Here is a 24,224-nt window from a genome sequence, read left to right as displayed (position 1 = left end):
TGGTACAAAATTCAGAGAGATTTTGCCAATTTTTGTGGTTTGTAGGATCCAAGACTCATTTCCATCGCCAACCACCAATGGTGGGACAAATTCTTCCTCAATCAATATCTTACATACAAGATTACCCCTAGGGGCCTGAGAATCTTAAAGGCCTGCCCCTTCTTGGATCCTACAAACCACAAAAATTGGCAAAATCTCTCTGAATTTTGTACCACCAAGTGGATAGAAGTCATCATCTCCCAAAGAGAGAACAAATTCCAACAGCATACACATCACATCCAAATCATGTTACAAGAATTCCTAGACAGCGGACACAAATTACCCACACAGTGGCTAAAAACTCTAAAAAAGAACACCAAACATCAAGAGAACCTCATAGTATCAAACAAAATTGCCAAATTTAAAAGAGATCTAGATGACTATAACCACAATAGAGTTTTCACTTGGAAAAATCACAGCATCCCCGCCCTCATGGATTTAGTCCTCCCCCGCACATCTAGAACACCACAACAACATACCACACCACGACAACCCATCCCCCCTCTCATTCAAACACGATTCACCAAATCATATCCCACACAACACACCAATCACTTCAACCATAAAAGCTTGCACAATAAAGACACACCCAAGTCTCGCCCCAACACTAAAACACCTCCCAATAACACTTCCACAAACCAACAACAAAAAAACCCTATAAATATACCTCAGACCATCACCACCCCTATACCCATAACTGGTGACACCACACCTAATGGCACTCAGATTCCCATCACCCACACAAACACCCCTCAACCCATATCCCCATCCACCGATGCCCATACTGTCATCACCCTTGGCCTTCCGATTTCGAACAATCATCTTAACCCCACTCTCATTTCTGCTCACCACTCCCCCACCAACACCTCACCGTCTTTTTTAGGTCAAAATCCCCCCCACGGAAAAAGAAAACACACAGAGGCTGTAGGGGGGGACGAAATAAACACCGCAACACACACCAAACACAAACACCGCAAACTGTAAAAATCTTCAACTTATCCAACCATCAACTATCACAAACTGAAATCTCTCTGCTCAATCACGGTCTAAACTTTGCCCCAACTTCCCCACCCAACTTATTCACACTATTCAAAGACCTGAATAAATTTATACGCAATCTCACCTTAAAAAGATTCTTTCACATTCAATCCAAAAAAACTCAGCCTACAGCCATTTCACCTGACACAGACAATATCAACCCCTCAACCCCATCTGACTCAGACGCCTTAGACATATTAGAACAATTATTTGCTGAGTCTCACCCTGATGATGGCCCACCTTTAGATTTTACACTCACTTCACAACTTTTATACCCCCCACCTGTGGCACACACTACGCTCAGACCCAAATCAGTATTCAATCCCACACATTCTAAGGGCCCCTACCTGGAAAGTTTTTATAGAGTAGTCTACTCGGAATTCATCAAATTGTGCAATCCCAACCAGCACCATTCCGCCTCTAATCTACCAAACACTGTAAAAAAATCCATTACCACTTTATCAAACAATAAGGACATTATTATCAAGCCCGCCGATAAAGGCGGCGGCATTGTACTTCTTAATACCACTGACTACATAGACGAAGCCCTCAGACTCCTCTCAGACACATCCACGTATACCAAATTAACTAAAGACCCACTACCCGAATTCAAACAGGACGCACTACTACTAACGAACACAGCCTTACTTGATGGTGTCATCACCAAGCAGGAAGCCTCTTTTCTATCTAAAGACTTCTACAACACCCCGTATTTTTACTTTCTCCCCAAAGTACACAAAAATCCAAATAATCCACCAGGAAGACCAATCGTAGCGGCCACAGGGAGCATTACCAGCGGTTTCTCCCAATATATCGACCACTTCCTACAACCCCTTGCACAGGCTCAACACTCATATATCCGGGACAGCGGACACTTGCTAGAATTACTCCAAACATACTCCTGGGAACCCGACTATTGTTGGGTCTCGTTAGATGTCTGCTCCCTATACACCTCGATACCCCATGATGTAGGCATCACCGCCATCCAGCATTATCTATCCTTGGATCCATCACTCAACCCCAAACAATCTTCCTTTATAGTAGACGCCACCTCATTTTGCCTCAAACACAATTACTTCACATTCAACCACGATTTCTACTTACAAACTCAAGGTACAGCCATGGGAGCCAACTTTGCACCCTCATATGCCAACTTGACTATGAGTTTCTGGGAGGACAAACACATATGGCACAACAATCCCTTTGCCGCCCACATCATCTTTTACGGCCGTTACATAGATGACATTATCGTCATCTGGGATGGACCAATATCACACGTAGACCAGTTCGTAACCCATTGCAATTCAAATCCTTTTGGACTGTCCTTCACCTCCACTCACCACAAACATACTCTTGTATTCCTAGATCTCGAATTATACCATGACAATCTCCAAATATTAACAAAAAACCACTTCAAACCCGTATCTGGCAACTCATACCTCCACTTCAACAGCTGCCACCACCCCAAATGGATCCAAAATATACCTAAAGGACAATTCTGTCGTCTCAGACAAAACTGCACCACAGATTCAGATTACAATCTCCAGAGTGACATTCTAATAAAGAAATTCCTAGACAAAGGTTACCCACACAAGCTAGTAGATGAGGCCCACTCCTTCTACCACAAGGGTAGACCCCAAACACACAATAACTCAGAGCCTCCCAACCAGGTCAGATTTATAACCAAATTCCACAACAACTTTCACAAAATGGAGTCTATCATCAATAGACATTGGCCGATACTACTACAGGATCCACATTTAATAGACATCTTAGATAAAAAACCAAAATACACCTACCGCAAAGCCATCAACCTTAAAAACAAGATTGCCCCCAGCAAATACAACCCACCCACCAACACACTCAACACAATCTGCCTCATACCCATTGTCGGCATGTATAGATGCAACAAAGCGCTATGCAAAACTTGCCAATTCGTTAAACACGGACAAAAAAACTTCACCACAAAAGGAAAAACCTATTCATTCAAAGAATTTTACAACTGCTCCACTGATCATGTGATCTATTGTATATCCTGCCCTTGCGGCCTCCTATATGTGGGACGAACCATCAGACCCCTCCGCGCCAGGTTTGGCGAGCACAGACGTCTTATTGAAGATGGTAAAGACAAACATAGCGTCCCCCGCCACTTCCTTGAATATCACCAAAAATCCACTGATGGCCTACAAGTATGGGTCTTAGAATCCATACACAACAATCTCTCTGAGTCTGATCGTTTCAAAAAACTCTGTTCACAAGAAACTTATTGGATATTTACATTAGATACATTGTCCCCAGGCGGACTCAACGAGGAATTAGACATTAACACTATACTATAAACACTACAATCTCCCATTCAAAGCCACTCAACACTCACAATGATACTTCCCCCCCCCCTTCTTTATAATTTTTTTAATCAAATTTTTTAATCAAATTTTTTAATCAAAAAAATTTTTTATCGAATTTTTTTTTTTTTTTTTTTTTTTTTTTCCTTTTGTTCATTATTTATATTTTATTCTATTTTTTACAATTTTTTACAATGTAATTTACTTTTTATAATGTCATCTGCATGTATTATTACCAATATGTTTATCATCTTGCAATCATGCTGTATTACCACTAAATATCTGCTCACTACTGTTACATAATTGATGTGCCAGTGCTGCAAGGTGAACATTTTACCCCACTAATCTCCCAGAACATAATTTTTTTTTTTTTTTCTTTCGTCTTCCGTTTTCTTATTTATTACATCCTCTCTTTTTTCCATTTGGTTTCCTTTTACCCCCCAGTTAACATCCATGACTTTACACTATTCACCTGACAGCAATGGTCAATCACTGGTTAATTGGTTAATTGATCAATTAGACTCACGTTCCCTATATATTCACCCCTGTTCATCCACTTCCCCCTGCTTGAAAAAGGAGTGCACTTCCGCCTTCCACGGCCAGTGCATGCTCCGAAACGCGTCGCAGTGCACCCTGGGATCTGACGTCATCACGGCCACGCCGCCGCTACGTTCCAGCGTGCGTTCCATCCGGCTTTGAGGGAGGACGTGCATGAAGGCTTGCCTCACCACTGTTCCCCCTCCAGCCACCACGCTGTTCCAGCCGAGAGCTGAGCTCCCCACATCGCAGAGAGATGACGGCTCTTCACCCGGGTTACCACCCCACCGGTAACTATTGTTAACCACGGTTTTTATGCTTATGATTACTTCACACATGTGAGTGTTTCTACATTTAGACTTGAATTAAAAGACTTATTGCACTTAGAGGCGCTTCTCTCCTTTTTCTCATCTACAGAAGTTGCTACAGCTTATTTGGAAGCCTTGCCCTCAGTGCCACACGGAATCCTACGCTCTTCATACAGTAGCCACTAATACCACCATCACCCATACTACCATTTCCCAGGACTTTGCAGTGTTTGCGCTGTTACAACCCTTCCTCATTGGTTGTTTCTGCTGGTGGACGGTTTGTTTGTATAATCCATCCTAGAAGATAATTAGCAGCTAGATTGCTTTTGCAGGCAGTGTGAGGGGACTCCCCCCACCACACACAGATGCCTCTCCGGGTTCTGTGTCCCAACAGAGAAACCAGAACTGAAGCCAACAATCCCACCAGCTTATCAAAGAGCTTTTTGAGGACCAGAAGATCCCTCATGAGTAGAGATGAGCGAATTATTCAAAAATTTGATTCGACTGATTCGGCGATTTCGTGGAAAAAATTTGAGTCGAATATATTCGCTGCAAATTTAATAGAGATGAGCGAATCGAAGTAGGCGAAGTGGAATTCGTTTCGAATATTGGAAAATTTTCTATTCGCGGCGAATCCGAAAAATAGCCTACTTCGGATGCGCGAATCAAAATTTTTCCTAAAATGGCGGCGACATGTGCGGCGACGGAGCGGGGATGTCTGGGAAGGCGCGCAGACAAGGCGCGCTGACCCATAATGCATTCATTAATGACATGTAATCGCATTAGCCAATCAGCAGCCAGCCAGCCAGCACTGTGTAATGGTCGAGCTATAAATGGTGGCCATTTTAGAATTCTCCATTTGCCTCCAGTCATTCAAGAGAGGCAGACCGCTCTGTATTAGGGACAGAGTTAGGGCCACAGAAACGTTACTCGGACACAGAATTGTTACTGAGGGCCATAGAACCGTTACTTAGGGCCACAGAAACTTTACTTAGGGACACAGAATTGTTACTCCGGGACAGACACAGAATTGTTACTCCGGGACACAGAGGGCCACAGAACCGTTACTCAGGGACACAGAATTGTTACTTAGGGCCACAGAAACGTTACTCAGGGACACAGAATTGTTACTTAGGGCCACAGAATTGTTACTCAGGGACACAGAATTGTTACTGAGGGCCACAGAACCGTTACTTAGGGCCACAGAATTGTTACTCAGGGACAGACACAGAATTGTTACTGAGGGTCACAGAATTGTTACTGAGGGCCACAGAACCGTTACTTAGGGCCACAGAATTGTTACTCAGGGACACAGAATTGTTACTGAGGGCCACAGAACCGTTACTTAGGGCCACAGAATTGTTACTCAGGGACAGACACAGAATTGTTACTGAGGGTCACAGAATTGTTACTGAGGGTCACAGAATTGTTACTGAGGGCCACAGAACCGTTACTTAGGGACACAGAATTGTTACTGAGGGCCACAGAACCGTTACTTAGGGCCACAGAATTGTTACTCAGGGACAGACACAGAATTGTTACTCAGGGACACAGAATTGTTACTGAGGGTCACAGAATTGTTACTGAGGGTCACAGAATTGTTACTGAGGGTCACAGAATTGTTACTGAGGGTCACAGAATTGTTACTGAGGGTCACAGAATTGTTACTGAGGGCCACAGAACCGTTACTTAGGGACACAGAATTGTTACTGAGGGCCACAGAACCGTTACTTAGGGCCACAGAATTGTTACTCAGGGACAGACACAGAATTGTTACTGAGGGACACAGAACCGTTACTTAGGGCCACAGAAACGTTACTCAGGGACACAGAATTGTTACTGAGGGCCACAGAACCGTTACTTAGGGCCACAGAATTGTTACTCAGGGACACAGAATTGTTACTGAGGGCCACAGAACCGTTACTTAGGGCCACAGAATTGTTACTCAGGGACACAGAATTGTTACTGAGGGCCACAGAACCGTTACTTAGGGCCACAGAACTGTTACTCAGGGACAGACACAGAATTGTTACTCAGGGACACAGAATTGTTACTGAGGGCCACAGAACCGTTACTTAGGGCCACAGAAACGTTACTCAGGGACACAGAATTGTTACTGAGGGCCACAGAACCGTTACTTAGGGCCACAGAATTGTTACTCAGGGACAAATAATTGTTACTGAGGGCCACAGAACCGTTACTTAGGGCCACAGAATTGTTACTCAGGGACAGACACAGAATTGTTACTGAGGGACACAGAATTGTTACTGAGGGCCACAGAACCGTTACTTAGGGCCACAGAATTGTTACTCAGGGACACAGAATTGTTACTGAGGGCCACAGAACCGTTACTTAGGGCCACAGAATTGTTACTCAGGGACAGACACAGAATTGTTACTCAGGGACACAGAATTGTTACTGAGGGCCACAGAACCGTTACTTAGGGCCACAGAAACGTTACTCAGGGACACAGAATTGTTACTGAGGGCCACAGAACCGTTACTTAGGGCCACAGAATTGTTACTCAGGGACACAGAATTGTTACTGAGGGCCACAGAACCGTTACTTAGGGCCACAGAATTGTTACTCAGGGACAGACACAGAATTGTTACTGAGGGACACAGAATTGTTACTGAGGGACACAGAATTGTTACTGAGGGACACAGAATTGTTACTGAGGGACACAGAATTGTTACTGAGGGCCACAGAACCGTTACTTAGGGCCACAGAATTGTTACTCAGGGACACAGAATTGTTACTGAGGGCCACAGAACCGTTACTTAGGGCCACAGAATTGTTACTCAGGGACAGACACAGAATTGTTACTCAGGGACACAGAACTATTACTGAGGGCCACAGAACCGTTACTTAGGGCCACAGAATTGTTACTCAGGGACACAGAATTGTTACTGAGGGCCACAGAACCGTTACTTAGGGCCACAGAATTGTTACTCAGGGACAGACACAGAATTGTTACTCAGGGACACAGAACTGTTACTGAGGGCCACAGAACCGTTACTTAGGGCCACAGAATTGTTACTCAGGGCCACAGAATTGTTACTGAGGGCCACAGAACCGTTACTTAGGGCCACAGAAACGTTACTCAGGGACACAGAATTGTTACTGAGGGCCACAGAACCGTTACTTAGGGCCACAGAAACGTTACTCAGGGACACAGAATTGTTACTGAGGGCCACAGAACCGTTACTTAAGGCCACAAAATTGTTACTCAGGGACAGACACAGAATTGTTACTCAGGGACACAGAATTGTTACTGAGGGCCACAGAACCGTTACTTAGGGCCACAGAATTGTTACTCAGGGACAGACACAAAATTGTTACTCAGGGACACAGAACTGTTACTGAGGGCCACAGAACCGTTACTTAGGGCCACAGAATTGTTACTCAGGGACAGACACAGAATTGTTACTGAGGGACACAGAATTGTTACTGAGGGACACAGAATTGTTACTGAGGGACACAGAATTGTTACTCAGGGCCACAGAATTGTTACTCAGGGACAGACACAGAATTGTTACTCAGGGACAAAGAATCGTTGAATTAAAGAGTATGTCAGACAACATGCAGAGGAGTGGCAGAGGAGGCAATGTTTTAGGAGCGAGCAGACGTGGCAGCAGAGGAAGGGGTCGAGGCAGCACTAGTCGCAGCCAGAGGCCAGTGGTCCCGGTGTCATCCAGCGGTCGTGTCTCCACCGACAACCCTGCCGTCATCGACTGGTTGGCTCGGTCGTCTTCCTCTTCCCAGGTCACCTCTGACACCTACAGCCAACGGTCGGTGGGTACGCCAGACACAACCGTTAGTTGGCATGGCCCGGGAGCAAGCCCACTGAAATCACGTGTCCTCTACCTGCCCCTGTCCTTTGCTGTTCCCTCACCAAGCGAAGTATCGCATGCTGTGGGCTCAGCCCCACTGTACAGTGAGGAAGAGCTAACAGAGGGCGGTCAGGAACGGGGGGAGACATCCGCCTCTTCAGCAGCCAGGCGAAGAAGTACTGGCGAGGAGAGTGGCTCGGTAGCCGGTCTAGAGACAGGTCTGTCTCCTGACCCAGACGCAGCCGAGGGGGCTAGTAGTGAGGCGGAGACCCTACTTGATGATGAGGAGGTTGATCGCACTTGGCAGCCTCGTCGTCATCAGGCAATTTCTTCCGCATCATCAGGAGAAGAGGGTGGCAGCTTGGCAGCGAGCGAAACAGTCGGTGGGTTGCCCAGGAGGCAGCAGGGTCGCAGCAGTGTCAGTGGAGCCAAACGGCCACGGAGTAGAGCACCAGCTCCACTGCAGCCTACCACCACGGCCAGTAGTGGTGCCGGTGCGCACGGAGGAAGTAGCAGTCAGCCAGTGAGGAGTAGCGGGGGCAAAGTTTCCTACTCGGCGGTGTGGCAATTTTTCGTCAAGCCGCCCGAGGAAGTAAACGTAGCCGTATGTCGACTATGTGGCCAGAAAGTCAAGCGTGGCCAGGGGGCCCATGTTGGGACTACAGCGTTGCGTCAGCATATGCAGCGTCGCCATTCGGTGGCCTGGGAAAACCGTGATAAAGATACGGCGGTTCTGCCTGCCCCAGCCCCCGCTCCATCACCCGCTCCGTTACTTGCTCCGTCACCCGACGTCAGTCGCCCTCTATCAGCCAGTCAAGGCTCCAACACCTCTGCTGAGGGGAGTTGTCGCTCGTTGGCATCTTCCGCTCGTTCAGATGCTCCTTCTCCTGCTACTCCTCTTCACGTATTCCGTCAGCAGTCTTTCTTGGAATCCGTTTCCAAGAGACAACAGTTTGCGAGCACGCACCCGACGGTGCAAAAGCTGAACGTCCTCCTGTCCAAGTTGATGGTGCTGCAGTCCCTCCCTTTCCAACTGGTGGACTCCGCACCTTTCCGAGAAATGATGGCTTGTGCCGCGCCGCGGTGGAGAGTGCCAAGCCGTCATTTCTTCGCCAAAAAGGCAGTGCCAGCCCTGCATTCACATGTAGAAGAGATGGTGGGCCAGTCTTTGAGCATGTCGGTCTCTGCCAAAGTGCACGGCAGCGCTGACGTGTGGAGCTGTAACTACGGTCAGGGACAGTACATGTCATTTACGGCCCACTGGGTCAACGTGGTGCCGGCACAGCCGCACCAGCAACTTGGACAGGTCACGCCGCTTTTGCCTCCACGTTTGCACGTCCTTGGTCCAGCAAACATGTCCGCCTCTACCACCTCTTCTTCCGCCGTGTCCTCAGCCGCCACCCCCGTGCCAAGTCCCATTACCCGACCGGCATATCACATGTGCAGGGCGCAACGGTGTCACGCTGTGCTGCACCTGGTATGCCTTGGCGAACGTAGTCACACAGGGGAGGAACTTCTGAGTGTAATGAACAGAGAAATCGACAGATGGCTGTCTCCGCGCAAACTGAAAATCGGAACCATGTTGACCGACAACGGAAAGAACATGGTGTCTGCTCTGCGTCAAGGAAGGTTGTGCCATGCGCCATGCATGGCTCACGTGTTCAATCTGGTTGTCAAGCGGTTCCTAAAATCCACCATCCCACTGCAAGACATCCTTAAAATGTCACGTAAACTTTGCATGCATTTCAGCCATTCCTACACCGCAAAGCACACCCTCCTTGAGCTGCAGCGGCAGAATGGAATTCCACAGCATCGCCTGATCTGCGACGTTGCAACAAGGTGGAATTCAACCCTACACATGTTAGACCGCCTTTACGAACAGCGAAAGGCCATCACCGATTTCCTGATGTTACAAGCGGATAAAGGTACTCCCCTGTGTAACTTAGATGTCAGCCATTGGCAGCTCATGCGTGACACCTGCCGCTTGCTCAGGCCCTTTGAGGAGGCCACGCTATTCGTGAGTCGGCAGGACTATGGGATGAACGACGTCATTCCTCTGTTGCACGTCCTGGAACAAATGCTGTTAACAATGGCTGGTCAGGGTGCGGTAGACGTGGCGCACAGATCTCAACGCCACATGACCCCTGTGGGGGCAGGACAGGAAGAAGAGGAGGAGGTAGAGGAGGACATTTGTGCTCAGGAATTATTGAGTGAAATGGGTGGTTTTTCCACTCAGCGGACAGGAGTGGAGGAGCAGGAGCATCTGGTAGAGGAGGAGGAGGAGACAGAGGACCCAGACGCACCGTGGCAGTATGCTGTGGAGATGGAGGCAGGGAGTCCCTCGCATTCCTTGGCACAAATGGCCCATAGCATGCTCGCTTGCTTGCATAGCGACAGCCGAATAATAACTATCAGACAGAGGGATGACTTTTGGCTGTCCACCTTGTTGGACCCTCGCTACCGTTCAAAAATGGTGGCCTTTTTCACACCTGCTGAGAGGGAGGCCAAAATAACGTACTATAAAAACCACCTATGTAGTCAGTTGGTCTCTGCCTTTGTGCGCCAACGTCCATCCTCAGACACTGTGGGCCCTGTGCGCTCGCGTTCCGCTGCCATGGCAGCAGGGGAGGGGTGGGGTGGTAGGAGCAGTGGCAGCTCCACCAGCAGCGGCTGCCTCAGTCTGCAGTCGATGATGAGTAGCTTTCTTCACCAGCGCAGTGAGGAAACTACTAACCAGCCGCAGCAGCAGCAGCATCAGGTGGACCTGGAGCAGGACCTCAAACAACAGGCTTGGGCCTACTTGGACAGCACCCTGCCAACCGAGGTAGACAATCCCCTTGACTACTGGGCAACGAAACTTGACCTTTGGCCCCAACTAGCTGAATTTGCCCTTGAAAGGCTGTCATGCCCGGCCAGTAGCGTGGCATCGGAGCGCGTGTTTAGTGCGGCAGGAGGTATTGTAACTCCGCGGAGGACACGACTGTCCACCCAAAGTGTGGAGAGACTCACGTTTGTGAAAATGAATCAGGCGTGGATTAGTCTGGATTTCAAACCACCAGTTCCTGACACAACTGACTAAATCCGCCATGAATCATGCCTCAAACATGTTATTATTTTTAACATAGGCCTCTGTATGGCCTTCAATTTAAGCTGCTTACGCTTCGCCACTCTGCCATGGGCCCCCGTACCGCCTCCTCATGCTGCTGCCAGGTCCAGAGTGTCTCATGGGTCCCTGTACGGCCTCCCATTGCTGCTGTCTCCATCGCCACACTCTGCCATGTGCCACTTTCAGGTCTCCTCACACTGCTGGTGGGTTCCATTTTGTCATAGGGGGCTGGCAGATTATGGGCCTCCCATTGCTGCTGCCAGGCCCGTAACCTGCCATGGGCCCCCGTACCGACTCCTCATGCTGCTGCCAGGTCCAGAGTGTCTCATGGGTCCCTGTACGGCCTCCCATTGCTGCTGTCTCCATCGCCACACTCTGCCATGTGCCACTTTCAGGTCTCCTCACACTGCTGGTGGGTTCCATTTTGTCATAGGGGGCTGGCAGATTATGGGCCTCCCATTGCTGCTGCCAGGCCCGTAACCTGCCATGGGCCCCCGTACCGACTCCTCATGCTGCTGCCAGGTCCAGAGTGTCTCATGGGTCCCTGTACGGCCTCCTATTGCTGCTGTCTCCATCGCCACACTCTGCCATGTGCCACTTTCAGGTCTCCTCACACTGCTGGTGTGTTCAATTTTTTGTCATAGGGTGCTGGCAGATTACGGGCCTCCCATTGCTGCTGCCAGGCCCCTAATCTGCCATAGGCCCCTATATACCGCCTCCTCATGCTGCTGCCAGGCCCGTAATCTGTCATGGGCCCCTGTACCGCCTCCTCATGCTGCTGCCAGGTCCAGAGTCTCTCATGGGTCCCTGTACGGCCTCCCATTGCTGCTGTCTCCATCGCCACACTCTGCCATGTGCCACTTTCAGGTCTCCTCACACTGCTGGTGGGTTCCATTTTGTCATAGGGTGCTGGCAGATTACGGGCCTCCCATTGCTGCTGCCAGGCCCATAATCTGCCATGGGCCCCCGTACCGACTCCTCATGCTGCTGCCAGGCCCGTAATCTGTCATGGGCCCCCGTACCGCCTCCTCATGCTGCTGCCAGGTCCAGAGTGTCTCATGGGTCCCTGTACGGCCTCCCATTGCTGCTGTCTCCATCGCCACACTCTGCCATGTGCCACTTTCAGGTCTCCTCACACTGCTGCTGGTTTCCATTTTGTCATAGGGTGCTGTATGGCCTCCCATTGCTGCTGCCTCCACCGCCACACTGTGGCTCCACACTCTGGTTTTGGCCCCGTGACTGGCCAAATGAGTGAAGTGTGCGGTGATTCTAAGATCGACGGCACTCATCTGCATGTCATACTGACTGACAGTATTATTTCTCTTCCCCAGCAGACTCCAAGGGCATTTAAATTAAAGGTACAGTGTTCTGCACTAATATAAAGGCTCTCTGAAGCCTAGAAACACCCTTTTTTAAGTTAAATTCACAGCGAATATATTCGACTCGAATAGAATATTGTCCACAAATTCGTCGAATCAGTCGAATCGAATTTTTGAATACTTCGCTCATCTCTAGTCAGAACCAACATCGGAAGCAACGCCAGAACCATTGCTAGAGCCCAGAGAACAGAGAGAGCGTAGAGTTATTCAACCCCCAAAGAGACTGACATATGATGTGTTGGGTGAAAACTCTGAGGAAGTAGTACATGCTTCTCAAAGGAATCACGTGACGCCTGGTTCTCCTACAGCAGTTTCGGTAGAGAACAGCCCCAACTCACCCCCTGGAACATCTGGTTGGGCCATTCCCATTAGTGTGGCCTATGGGCAGGACAACCCTCACTCTGCTACATGGTGGGAGGTTCCTCTGCCAGATTCTTATGCAAGTGTGAATAATTTAATTTCCTGTGTATACTAACTTTGCTTTTTCTCCGCGTGTATATAAAAAGCATGTAACAGGTTGCTTTTACTGCTGTCTTTGGAGAACCAAAGCTTCTCTGGTGGGGGGAGTGTGTAGCAGGCTCCTTGTACAAGAGGATTCAGAAGGAATCACATGTTCAGCAGTCAGTCCTTTCTCTCTCTCTCCTATTTGTAAAACCTGGGCATTCTGCCAAGTTCATGACTCATCCACTACACAGCAAAGAAGGCTGGGAGGGGGAGGAAGCAGGAAGGGAAGGGGAGAACAGAGAGACATGAGGCTGGAGAAAAGACAGGGACACGTGGAGCCCGTCCAAGCAGTGGAGGAGGCACTACAGCACCCAGCTCAGATAGAGGGACCCTGCTGTGTGTTCAGAGTCTGGTGAGCTGTCCCCCTGGAGAGAGTAAGACACACCATTTACACTTTGCATATAGACTGGGACATCCGCACCCCACTGCTGGGATCTCACCCATCCGGGGCCCTGTGCAAGCCACAGATCCCTCTGCCTGCTTTGCCCCTCACCACCAGTGTAATTGAGACTGTCTGCCCCGGGGACTGACACATACTGGGAGATTGCATCCTGCGACTGCCCCTGTTCTTGGGGTGCTTTGTGTTGCGTTTAGACACTGAGGTTGGACCCTCTCAGCCCAGAAACCTAGTGAAATTGGATGTAACCCACACCAGCTGAAACTCCAAAGAAGCCTTCAGCTGCTATTTACTTCATTGTAAGGACTAAACGTGCACCAACTAGAGCTCCACCGTTACAAGGACTGAAGTGGGGGAATCTGGCTTAGTAGCTTTATTAGAGGTACCTCTTTATTGCATTCTGTTCTGACTCTGAGGTGATTTTTGGCTAACGCCCCTCAGAAGCAGAATCATACCCCGGTGTGGGTAATACATTTCATTGATAGAGTATAAGTAAGTTTATTTGTTTGATATCAGTTGTATTCGACTTAAAGTGCGACTCTGCCATCCGGAGACTCTTGGCTGTGAAGCCCTCTAGTGGCAGACCACATTTACTGCATTGCATAAAAGAAGAAAAGTAAGTTTTGAAGTTGAAAGGGGAACCCCACCCCTCTACACTGCATTTCATTCTCCAAAAAATTGTTCTTGTTTCATGTAACCCCGTGTCAGCAGATTTCTTGGCGGGGTATTTGCTATTCATTACCAGTTGTGCCAGAGGGATTGGGTTTTCTTAGGGTTGGATCTATTGAGCGCAGGACCCATAATATATTCCAGCTTGTCCCAAGGGGCAGTGCTACATACGGAAAAGAACAGAGGAGGCAACACCGTGCCCCAACCTTTTTTGGAATTGGGGTTGTAGTTCAGATAGGAATGTCATCTCAGAATCAGATTTGTCTTTGAGTGTAAATTCTAAAGCTGTAATTTCCCAGTTGAGTTGAGAATCGTACCTCACTGTATTCAGAGAATTTGGACCGAACACTTCAATCCCTTATTATAGAACTCACCCTTCTGTCTGCCTATTGCAGGTGATTGCGGATTCTGATTGTACAAGAGAGTATTCTTGCTCTATAACAGTGGTCTCGAAACTGTGGCCCACGGATTAGATGTGGCCCTTTGCTTGCCTTTATCCAGTTCTTAGGGCACGGATCCTCCCACTGGAACCAACAATGGGGTACTATTCATCCCACTGACACCAACTAAGGGGACACTATTCCTCCCACTGATACCAATGATGGGACACTATTCCTCCCACTGATACCAATGATGGGGCACTATTCCTCCCACTGACACCAATGATGGGGCACTATTCCTCCCACTGACACCAATGATGGGGCACTATTCCTCACATGACACCAATGATGGGGCACTATTCCTCACATGACACCAATGATGGGGCACTATTCCTCCCACTGATACCAATGATGGGGCACTATTCCTCACATGACACCAATGATGGGGCACTATTCCTCACATGACACCGATGATGGGGCACTATTCCTCCCACTGATACCAATGATGGGACACTATTCCTCCCACTGACACCAATGATGGGGCACTATTCCTCCCACTGATACCAATGATGGGACACTATTCCTCCCACTGACACCAATGATGGGACACTATTCCTCCCACTGATACCAATGATGGGGCACTATTCCTCCCACTGACACCAATGATGGGACACTATTCCTCCCACTGACACCAATGATGGGGCGCTATTCCTCCCACTGATACCAATGATGGGGCACTATTCCTCCCACTGATACCAATGATGGGGCACTATTCCTCCCACTGACACCAATGATGGGGCACTATTCCTCCCACTAACACCAATGATGGGGCACTATTCCTCACATGACACCAATGATGGGGCACTATTCCTCACATGACACCAATGATGGGGCACTATTCCTCCCACTGACATTAATGATGGGGCACTATTCCTCCCACTGACACCAATGATGGGGCACTATTCCTCCCACTGACACCAATGATGGGACACTATTCCTCCCACTGATACCAATGATGGGGCACTATTCCTCACATGACACCAATGATGGGGCACTATTCCTCACATGACACCAATGATGGGGCACTATTCCTCCCACTGATACCAATGATGGGACACTATTCCTCCCACTGACACCAATGATGGGGCACTATTCCTCCCACTAACACCAATGATGGGGCACTATTCCTCACATGACACCAATGATGGGGCACTATTCCTCACATGACACCAATGATGGGGCACTATTCCTCCCACTGACATTAATGATGGGGCACTATTCCTCCCACTGACACCAATGATGGGGCACTATTCCTCCCACTGACACCAATGATGGGACACTATTCCTCCCACTGACACCAATGATGGGACACTATTCCTCCCACTAACACCAATGATGGGGCACTATTCCTCCCACTAACACCAATGATGGGGCACTATTCCTCCCACTGACATTAATGATGGGGCACTATTCCTCCCACTGACACCAATGATGGGGCACTGTTCCTCCCACTGACACCAATGATGGGACACTATTCCTCCCACTGACACCAATGATGGGACACTATTCCTCCCACTAACACCAATGATGGGGCACTATTCCTCCCACTGACACCAATGATGGGGCACTATTCCTCCCACTAACACCAATGATGGGGCACTATTCCTCCCACTAACACCAATGATGGGGCACTATTCCTCCCACTGACACCAATGATGGGGCACTATTCCTCACATGACACCAATGATGGGGCACTATTCCTCACATGACACCAATGATGGGGCACTATTCCTCTCACTGAAATTAATGATGGGGCACTATTCCTCCCACTGACACCAATGATGGGGCACTATTCCTCCCACTGACACCAATGATGGGGCACTATTCCTCCCACTGACACCAATGATGGGGCACTATTCCTCCCACTGACACCAATGATGGGACACTATTCTTCCCGCTGATACCAATGATGGGGCACTATTCCTCCCACTGACATTAATGATGGGGCACTATTCCTCCCACTGACACCAATGATGGGGCACTATTCCTCCCACTGACATTAATGATGGGGCACTATTCCTCCCACTGACACCAATGATGGGGCACTATTCCTCCCACTGACACCAATGATGGGGCACTATTCCTCCCGCTGATACCAATGATGGGGCACTATTCCTCCCACTGACACCAATGATGGGGCATTATTCCTCCCACTGACACCAATGATGGGGCACTATTCCTCCCACTGACATTAATGATGGGGCACTATTCCTCCCACTGACACCAATGATGGGGCACTATTCCTCCCACTGACACCAATGATGGGGCGCTATTTCTCCCACTGACACCAATGATGGGGCACTATTCCTCCCACTGATACCGATGATGGGGCACTATTCCTCCCACTGACACCAATGATGGGGCACTATTCCTCCCACTGATACCAATGATGGGGCACTATTCCTCCCACTGACACCAATGATGGGACACTATTCCTCCCACTGACACCAATGATGGGGCACTATTCCTCCCACTGACACCAATGATGGGGCACTATTCCTCCCACTGACACCAATGATGGGACACTATTCCCCCCACTGACACCAATGATGGGGCACTATTCCTCCCACTGACACCAATGATGGGGCACTATTCCTCCCACTGACACCAATGATGGGACACTATTCCTCCCACTGACACAAATGATGGGGCACTGTTCCTCCCACTGACACCAATGATGGGGCACTATTCCTCCCACTGACACCAATGATGGGGCACTATTCCTCCCACTGACACCAATGATGGGGCACTATTCCTCCCACTGACACCAATGATGGGACACTATTCCTCCTCCACTGACACCAATGATGGGGCACTATTCCTCCCACTGACACCAATGATGGTACACTATTCCTCCCACTGACACCAATAATGGGGCACTACTCCTTCTACTGACACGTATGATGGGGCACTATTCCCCCCACTGACACCAATGATGGGGCACTATTCCTCCCACTGACACCAATGATGGGACACTTTTCCTCCCACTAACACCAATGATGGGGCACTATTCCTCACATGACACCAATGATGGGGCACTATTCCTCACATGACACCAATGATGGGGCACTATTCCTCACATGACACCAATGATGGGGCACTATTCCTCCCACTGACATTAATGATGGGGCACTATTCCTCCCACTGACACCAATGATGGGGCACTGTTCCTCCCACTGACACCAATGATGGGACACTATTCCTCCCACTGACACCAATGATGGGACACTATTCCTCCCACTAACACCAATGATGGGGCACTATTCCTCCCACTGACACCAATGATGGGGCACTATTCCTCCCACTAACACCAATGATGGGGCACTATTCCTCCCACTAACACCAATGATGGGGCACTATTCCTCCCACTGACACCAATGATGGGGCACTATTCCTCACATGACACCAATGATGGGGCACTATTCCTCACATGACACCAATGATGGGGCACTATTCCTCTCACTGAAATTAATGATGGGGCACTATTCCTCCCACTGACACCAATGATGGGGCACTATTCCTCCCACTGACACCAATGATGGGACACTATTCTTCCCGCTGATACCAATGATGGGGCACTATTCCTCCCACTGACACCAATGATGGGACACTATTCCCCCCACTGACACCAATGATGGGGCACTATTCCTCACATGACACCAATGATGGGGCACTATTCCTCACATGACACCAATGATGGGGCACTATTCCTCCCACTGACACAAATGATGGGGCACTATTCCTCCCACTGACACCAATGATGGGGCACTATTCCTCCCACTGACACCAATGATGGGGCACTATTCCTCCCACTGACACCAATGATGGGGCACTATTCCTCCCACTGACACCAATGATGGGACACTATTCCTCCTCCACTGACACCAATGATGGGGCACTATTCCTCCCACTGACACCAATGATGGTACACTATTCCTCCCACTGACACCAATAATGGGGCACTACTCCTTCTACTGACACGTATGATGGGGCACTATTCCTCCCAGTGATACCAATGATGGGGCACTATTCCTCCCACTGACACCAATGATGGGACACTTTTCCTCCCACTAACACCAATGATGGGGCACTATTCCTCACATGACACCAATGATGGGGCACTATTCCTCACATGACACCAATGATGGGGCACTATTCCTCCCACTGACATTAATGATGGGGCACTATTCCTCCCACTGACACCAATGATGGGGCACTATTCCTCCCACTGACATTAATGATGGGGCACTATTCCTCCCACTGACATTAATGATGGGACACTATTCCTCCCACTGACACCAATGATGGGGCACTATTCCTCCCACTGACACCAATGATGGGGCACTATTCCTCCCACTGACACCAACGATGGGTCACTATTCCTCCCACTGATACCAACGATGGGGCACTATTCCTCCCACTGATACCAATGATGGGGCACTATTCCTCCCACTGACACCAATGATGGGGCACTATTCCTCCCACTGACACCAATGATGGGGCACTATTCCCCCCACTGATACCAATGATGGGGCACTATTCCTCCCACTGACACCAATGATGGGGCACTATTCCTCCCACTGACACCAATGATGGGGCACTATTCCTCCCACTGATAACAATGATGGGGCACTATTCCTCCCACTGACACCAATGATGGGGCACTATTCCTCCCACTGACACCAATGATGGGGCACTATTCCTCCCACTGACACCAATGATGGGGCACTATTCCTCCCACTGATACCAATGATGGGACACTATTCCTCCCACTGACACCAATGATGGGGCACTATTCCTCCCACTGACACCAATGATGGGGCACTATTCCTCCCACTGATAACAATGATGGGGCACTATTCCTCCCACTGATAACAATGATGGGGCACTATTCCTCCCACTGACACCAATGATGGGGCACTATTCCTCCCACTGACACCAATGATGGGGCACTATTCCTCCCACTGACACCAATGATGGGACACTATTCTTCCCGCTGATACCAATGATGGGGCACTATTCCTCCCACTGACACCAATGATGGGACACTATTCTTCCCGCTGATACCAATGATGGGGCACTATTCCTCACATGACACCAATGATGGGGCACTATTCCTCCCACTGACACCAATGATGGGGCACTATTCCTCCCACTGACACCAATGATGGGGCGCTATTTCTCCCACTGACACCAATGATGGGGCGCTATTCCTCCCACTGATACCGATGATGGGGCACTATTCCTCCCACTGACACCAATGATGGGACACTATTACTCCCACTGACACCAATGATGGGGCACTATTCCTCCCACTGACATTAATGATGGGGCACTATTCTTCCCGCTGATACCAATGATGGGGCACTATTCCTCCCACTGACACCAATGATGGGACACTATTCTTCCCGCTGATACCAATGATGGGGCACTATTCCTCCCACTGACACCAATGATGGGACACTATTCTTCCCGCTGGTACCAATGATGGGGCACTATTCCTCACATGACACCAATGATGGGGCACTATTCCTCCCACTGACACCAATGATGGGGCACTATTCCTCCCACTGACACCAATGATGGGACACTATTCCTCCCACTGATACCGATGATGGGGCACTATTCCTCCCACTGACACCAATGATGGGACACTATTACTCCCACTGACACCAATGATGGGGCACTATTCCTCCCACTGACACCAATGATGGGACACTATTCCTCCTCCACTGACACCAATGATGGGGCACTATTCCTCCCACTGACACCAATGATGGGGCACTATTCCTCCCACTGACACCAATGATGGGGCACTATTCCTCCCACTGACACCAATGATGGGGCACTATTCCTCCCACTGATACCAATGATGGGACACTATTCCTCCCACTGACACCAATGATGGGACACTATTCCTCCCACTGACACCAATGATGGGGCACTATTCCTCCTCCACTGACACCAATGATGGGGCACTATTCCTCCCACTGACACCAATGATGGGGCACTATTCCTCCCACTGATACCAATGATGGGACACTATTCCTCCTCCACTGATACCAATGATGGGGCACTATTCCTCCCACTGACACCAATGATGGGGCACTATTCCTCCCACTGACACCAATGATGGGGCACTATTCCTCCCACTGACACCAATGATGGGGCACTATTCCTCCCACTGACACCAATGATGGGGCACTATTCCTCCCACTGACACCAATGATGGGACACTATTCCTCCTCCACTGACACCAATGATGGGGCACTATTCCTCCCACTGACACCAATGATGGGGCACTATTCCTCCCACTGATACCAATGATGGGACACTATTCCTCCCACTGACACCAATGATGGGGCACTATTCCTCCCACTGACACCAATGATGGGGCACTATTCCTCCCACTGATACCAATGATGGGGCACTATTCCTCCCACTGACACCAATGATGGGGCGCTATTCCTCCCACTGACACCAATGATGGGGCGCTATTACTCCCACTGACACCAATGATGGGGCACTATTCCTCCCACTGACACCAATGATGGGACACTATTCCTCCCACTGACACAAATGATGGGGCACTATTCCTCCCACTGACACCAATGATGGGACACTATTACTCCCACTGACACCAATGATGGGGCACTATTCCTCCCACTGACACCAATGATGGGACACTATTACTCCCACTGACACCAATGATGGGGCACTATTCCTCCCACTGACACCAATGATGGGACACTATTCCTCCCACTGACACAAATGATGGGGCACTATTCCTCCCACTGACACCAATGATGGGGCACTATTCCTCCCACTGACACCAATGATGGGGCACTATTCCTCCCACTGACACCAATGATGGGACACTATTCCTCCTCCACTGACACCAATGATGGGGCACTATTCCTCCCACTGACACCAATGATGGGGCACTATTCCTCCCACTGACACCAATGATGGGGCACTATTCCTCCCACTGACACCAATGATGGGGCACTATTCCTCCCACTGACACCAATGATGGGGCACTATTCCTCCCACTGATACCAATGATGGGACACTATTCCTCCCACTGACACCAATGATGGGGCACTATTCCTCCAACTGACACCAATGATGGGACACTATTCCTCCTCCACTGACACCAATGATGGGGCACTATTCCTCCCACTAACACCAATGATGGGGCACTATTCCTCCCACTGACACCAATGATGGGGCACTATTCCTCCCACTGACACCAATGATGGGGCACTATTCCTCCCACTGACACCAATGATGGGACACTATTCCTCCTCCACTGACACCAATGATGGGGCACTATTCCTCCCACTGACACCAATGATGGGGCACTATTCCTCCCACTGACACCAATGATGGGGCACTATTCCTCCCACTGATACCAATGATGGGACACTATTCCTCCCACTGACACCAATGATGGGGCACTATTCCTCCCACTGACACCAATGATGGGGCACTATTCCTCCCACTGACACCAATGATGGGGCACTATTCCTCCCACTGACACCAATGATGGGGCACTATTCCTCCCACTGACACCAATGATGGGGCACTATTCCTCCCACTGATACCAATGATGGGACACTATTCCTCCCACTGACACCAATGATGGGGCACTATTCCTCCCACTGACACCAATGATGGGGCACTATTCCTCCCACTGACACCAATGATGGGGCACTATTCCTCCCACTGACACCAATGATGGGGCACTATTCCTCCCACTGACACCAATGATGGGGCACTATTCCTCCCACTGATACCAATGATGGGACACTATTCCTCCCACTGACACCAATGATGGGGCACTATTCCTCCCACTGATACCAATGATGGGGCACTATTCCTCCCACTGACACCAATGATGGGGCACTATTCCTCCCACTGATACCAATGATGGGGCACTATTCCTCCCACTGATACCAATGATGGGGCACTATTCCCCCCACTGACACCAATGATGGGGCACTATTCCTCCCACTGACACCAATGATGGGGGACTATTCCTCCCACTGACACCAATGATGGGGCACTATTCCTCCTCTTACTGCCCACAGGCATTTACCCTGATTGACCACCAAGTCTGAAGCATTTTCTACTCCCACTGGCCACAATCCAGCCCTCCTAAAGTCTGAAGACAGTAAACTGGCCCTTTGCTTAGAAGGTATAGAGACCCCTTCTCTGTAATTCAGGATCTGTGGGGGGGGGGGGGGGGCTTCCTATATATAACACATATTCACACACTGAATCTTCAGGTGTATCCCGGCCAGAACCAGAGATGGGATTTCCAGGAAGACAATGTTACATCGGAGATAAGTGAGTATATACCGGAATCGTCATTCTGGGAGTTTCACAACCAAGTCAACGATTAGCTGGAGATATAGTTTGTTGTTTAATCGCCGAGAATTGTCCATAATGAGCAAAATTCTCCAGAAACGTAGAGAAGAGGAGCCAGGAATGGTCACCGTGGCAGGAGGAAACCTGACACCATGTATGATGTGCAGCCCAGACTAAGGGGGCTCAGAGTCCTTCATTCAAACAGCTTAACTAGCAATACAGATCTCAGTGTCCTCATCAGTAACTAGTACAGATCTCGGTGCCCCCAGCAGTGACCAGTACAGATCTCGGTGTCCCCAGCAGTGACCAGTACAGATCTCGGTGTCCCCAGCAGTGACCAGTACAGATCTCAGTGTCCTCATCAGTGACCAGTACAGATCTCGGTGTCCCCAGCAGTGACCAGTACAGATCTCAGTGTCCTCATCAGTGACCAGTACAGATCTCGGTGTCCCCAGCAGTGACCAGTACAGATCTCGGTGTCCCCAGCAGTGACCAGTACAGATCTCGGTGTCCCCAGCAGTGACCAGTACAGATCTCAGTGGCCCCAGCAGTGACCAGTACAGATCTCGGTGTCCCCAGCAGTGACCAGTACAGATCTCGGTGTCCCCAGCAGTGACCAGTACAGATCTCGGTGTCCCCAGCAGTGACCAGTACAGATCTCGGTGTCCCCAGCAGTGACCAGTTCAGATCTTGGTGTCCCCAGCAGTGACCAGTACAGATCTCGGTGTCCCCAGCAGTGACCAGTACAGATCTCGGTGTCCCCAGCAGTGACCAGTTCAGATCTCAGTGGCCCCAGCAGTGACCAGTACAGATCTCAGTGTCTCCAGCAGTAACTAGTACAGATCTCGGTGTCTCCAGCAGTAACTAGTACAGATCTCAGTGGCCCCAGCAGTGACCAGTACAGATCTCAGTGTCTCCAGCAGTAACTAGTACAGATCTCGGTGTCCCCAGCATTGACCAGTGCAGATCTCAGTGTCTCCAGCAGTAACTAGTACAGATCTCAGTGGCCCCAGCAGTGACCAGTACAGATCTCAGTGGCCCCAGCAGTGACCAGTACAGATCTCGGTGTACCCAGCAGTGACCAGTACAGATCTCGGTGTCCCCAGCAGTGACCAGTACAGATCTCAGTATCCCCAGCAGTGACCATTACAGATCTCAGTATCCCCAGCAGTGACCAGTACAGATCTCAGTATCCCCAGCAGTGACCAGTACAGATCTCAGTGGCCCCAGCAGTGACCAGTACTGATCTCAGTGTC

General features: G+C 49.6%; 1 protein-coding gene across 1 annotated transcript; it reads left to right on the top strand.

Moving 5' to 3' along the window:
- Nucleotides 1-875: 875 nt before the first annotated feature.
- LOC149435940 (uncharacterized) lies at nt 876-23,003 on the top strand (the record flags this gene model as incomplete). The annotated part of the gene is made up of 2 exons (XM_089662235.1): nt 876-2,966; nt 22,887-23,003. Coding segments are annotated over 2 exons (2,208 nt in total), but the record flags the coding sequence as incomplete, so codon positions are not given.
- Between the last annotated feature and the right edge of the window lie 1,221 nt (nt 23,004-24,224).

Source organism: Staurois parvus, unplaced genomic scaffold (genome assembly GCF_062004578.1).
Source record: "Staurois parvus isolate SC_StPar_1 unplaced genomic scaffold, SC_StPar_1.0 ptg001446l, whole genome shotgun sequence".
Lineage (NCBI taxonomy): Eukaryota > Metazoa > Chordata > Amphibia > Anura > Ranidae > Staurois > Staurois parvus.
This window is presented reverse-complemented; position numbering and strand designations above follow the sequence as displayed.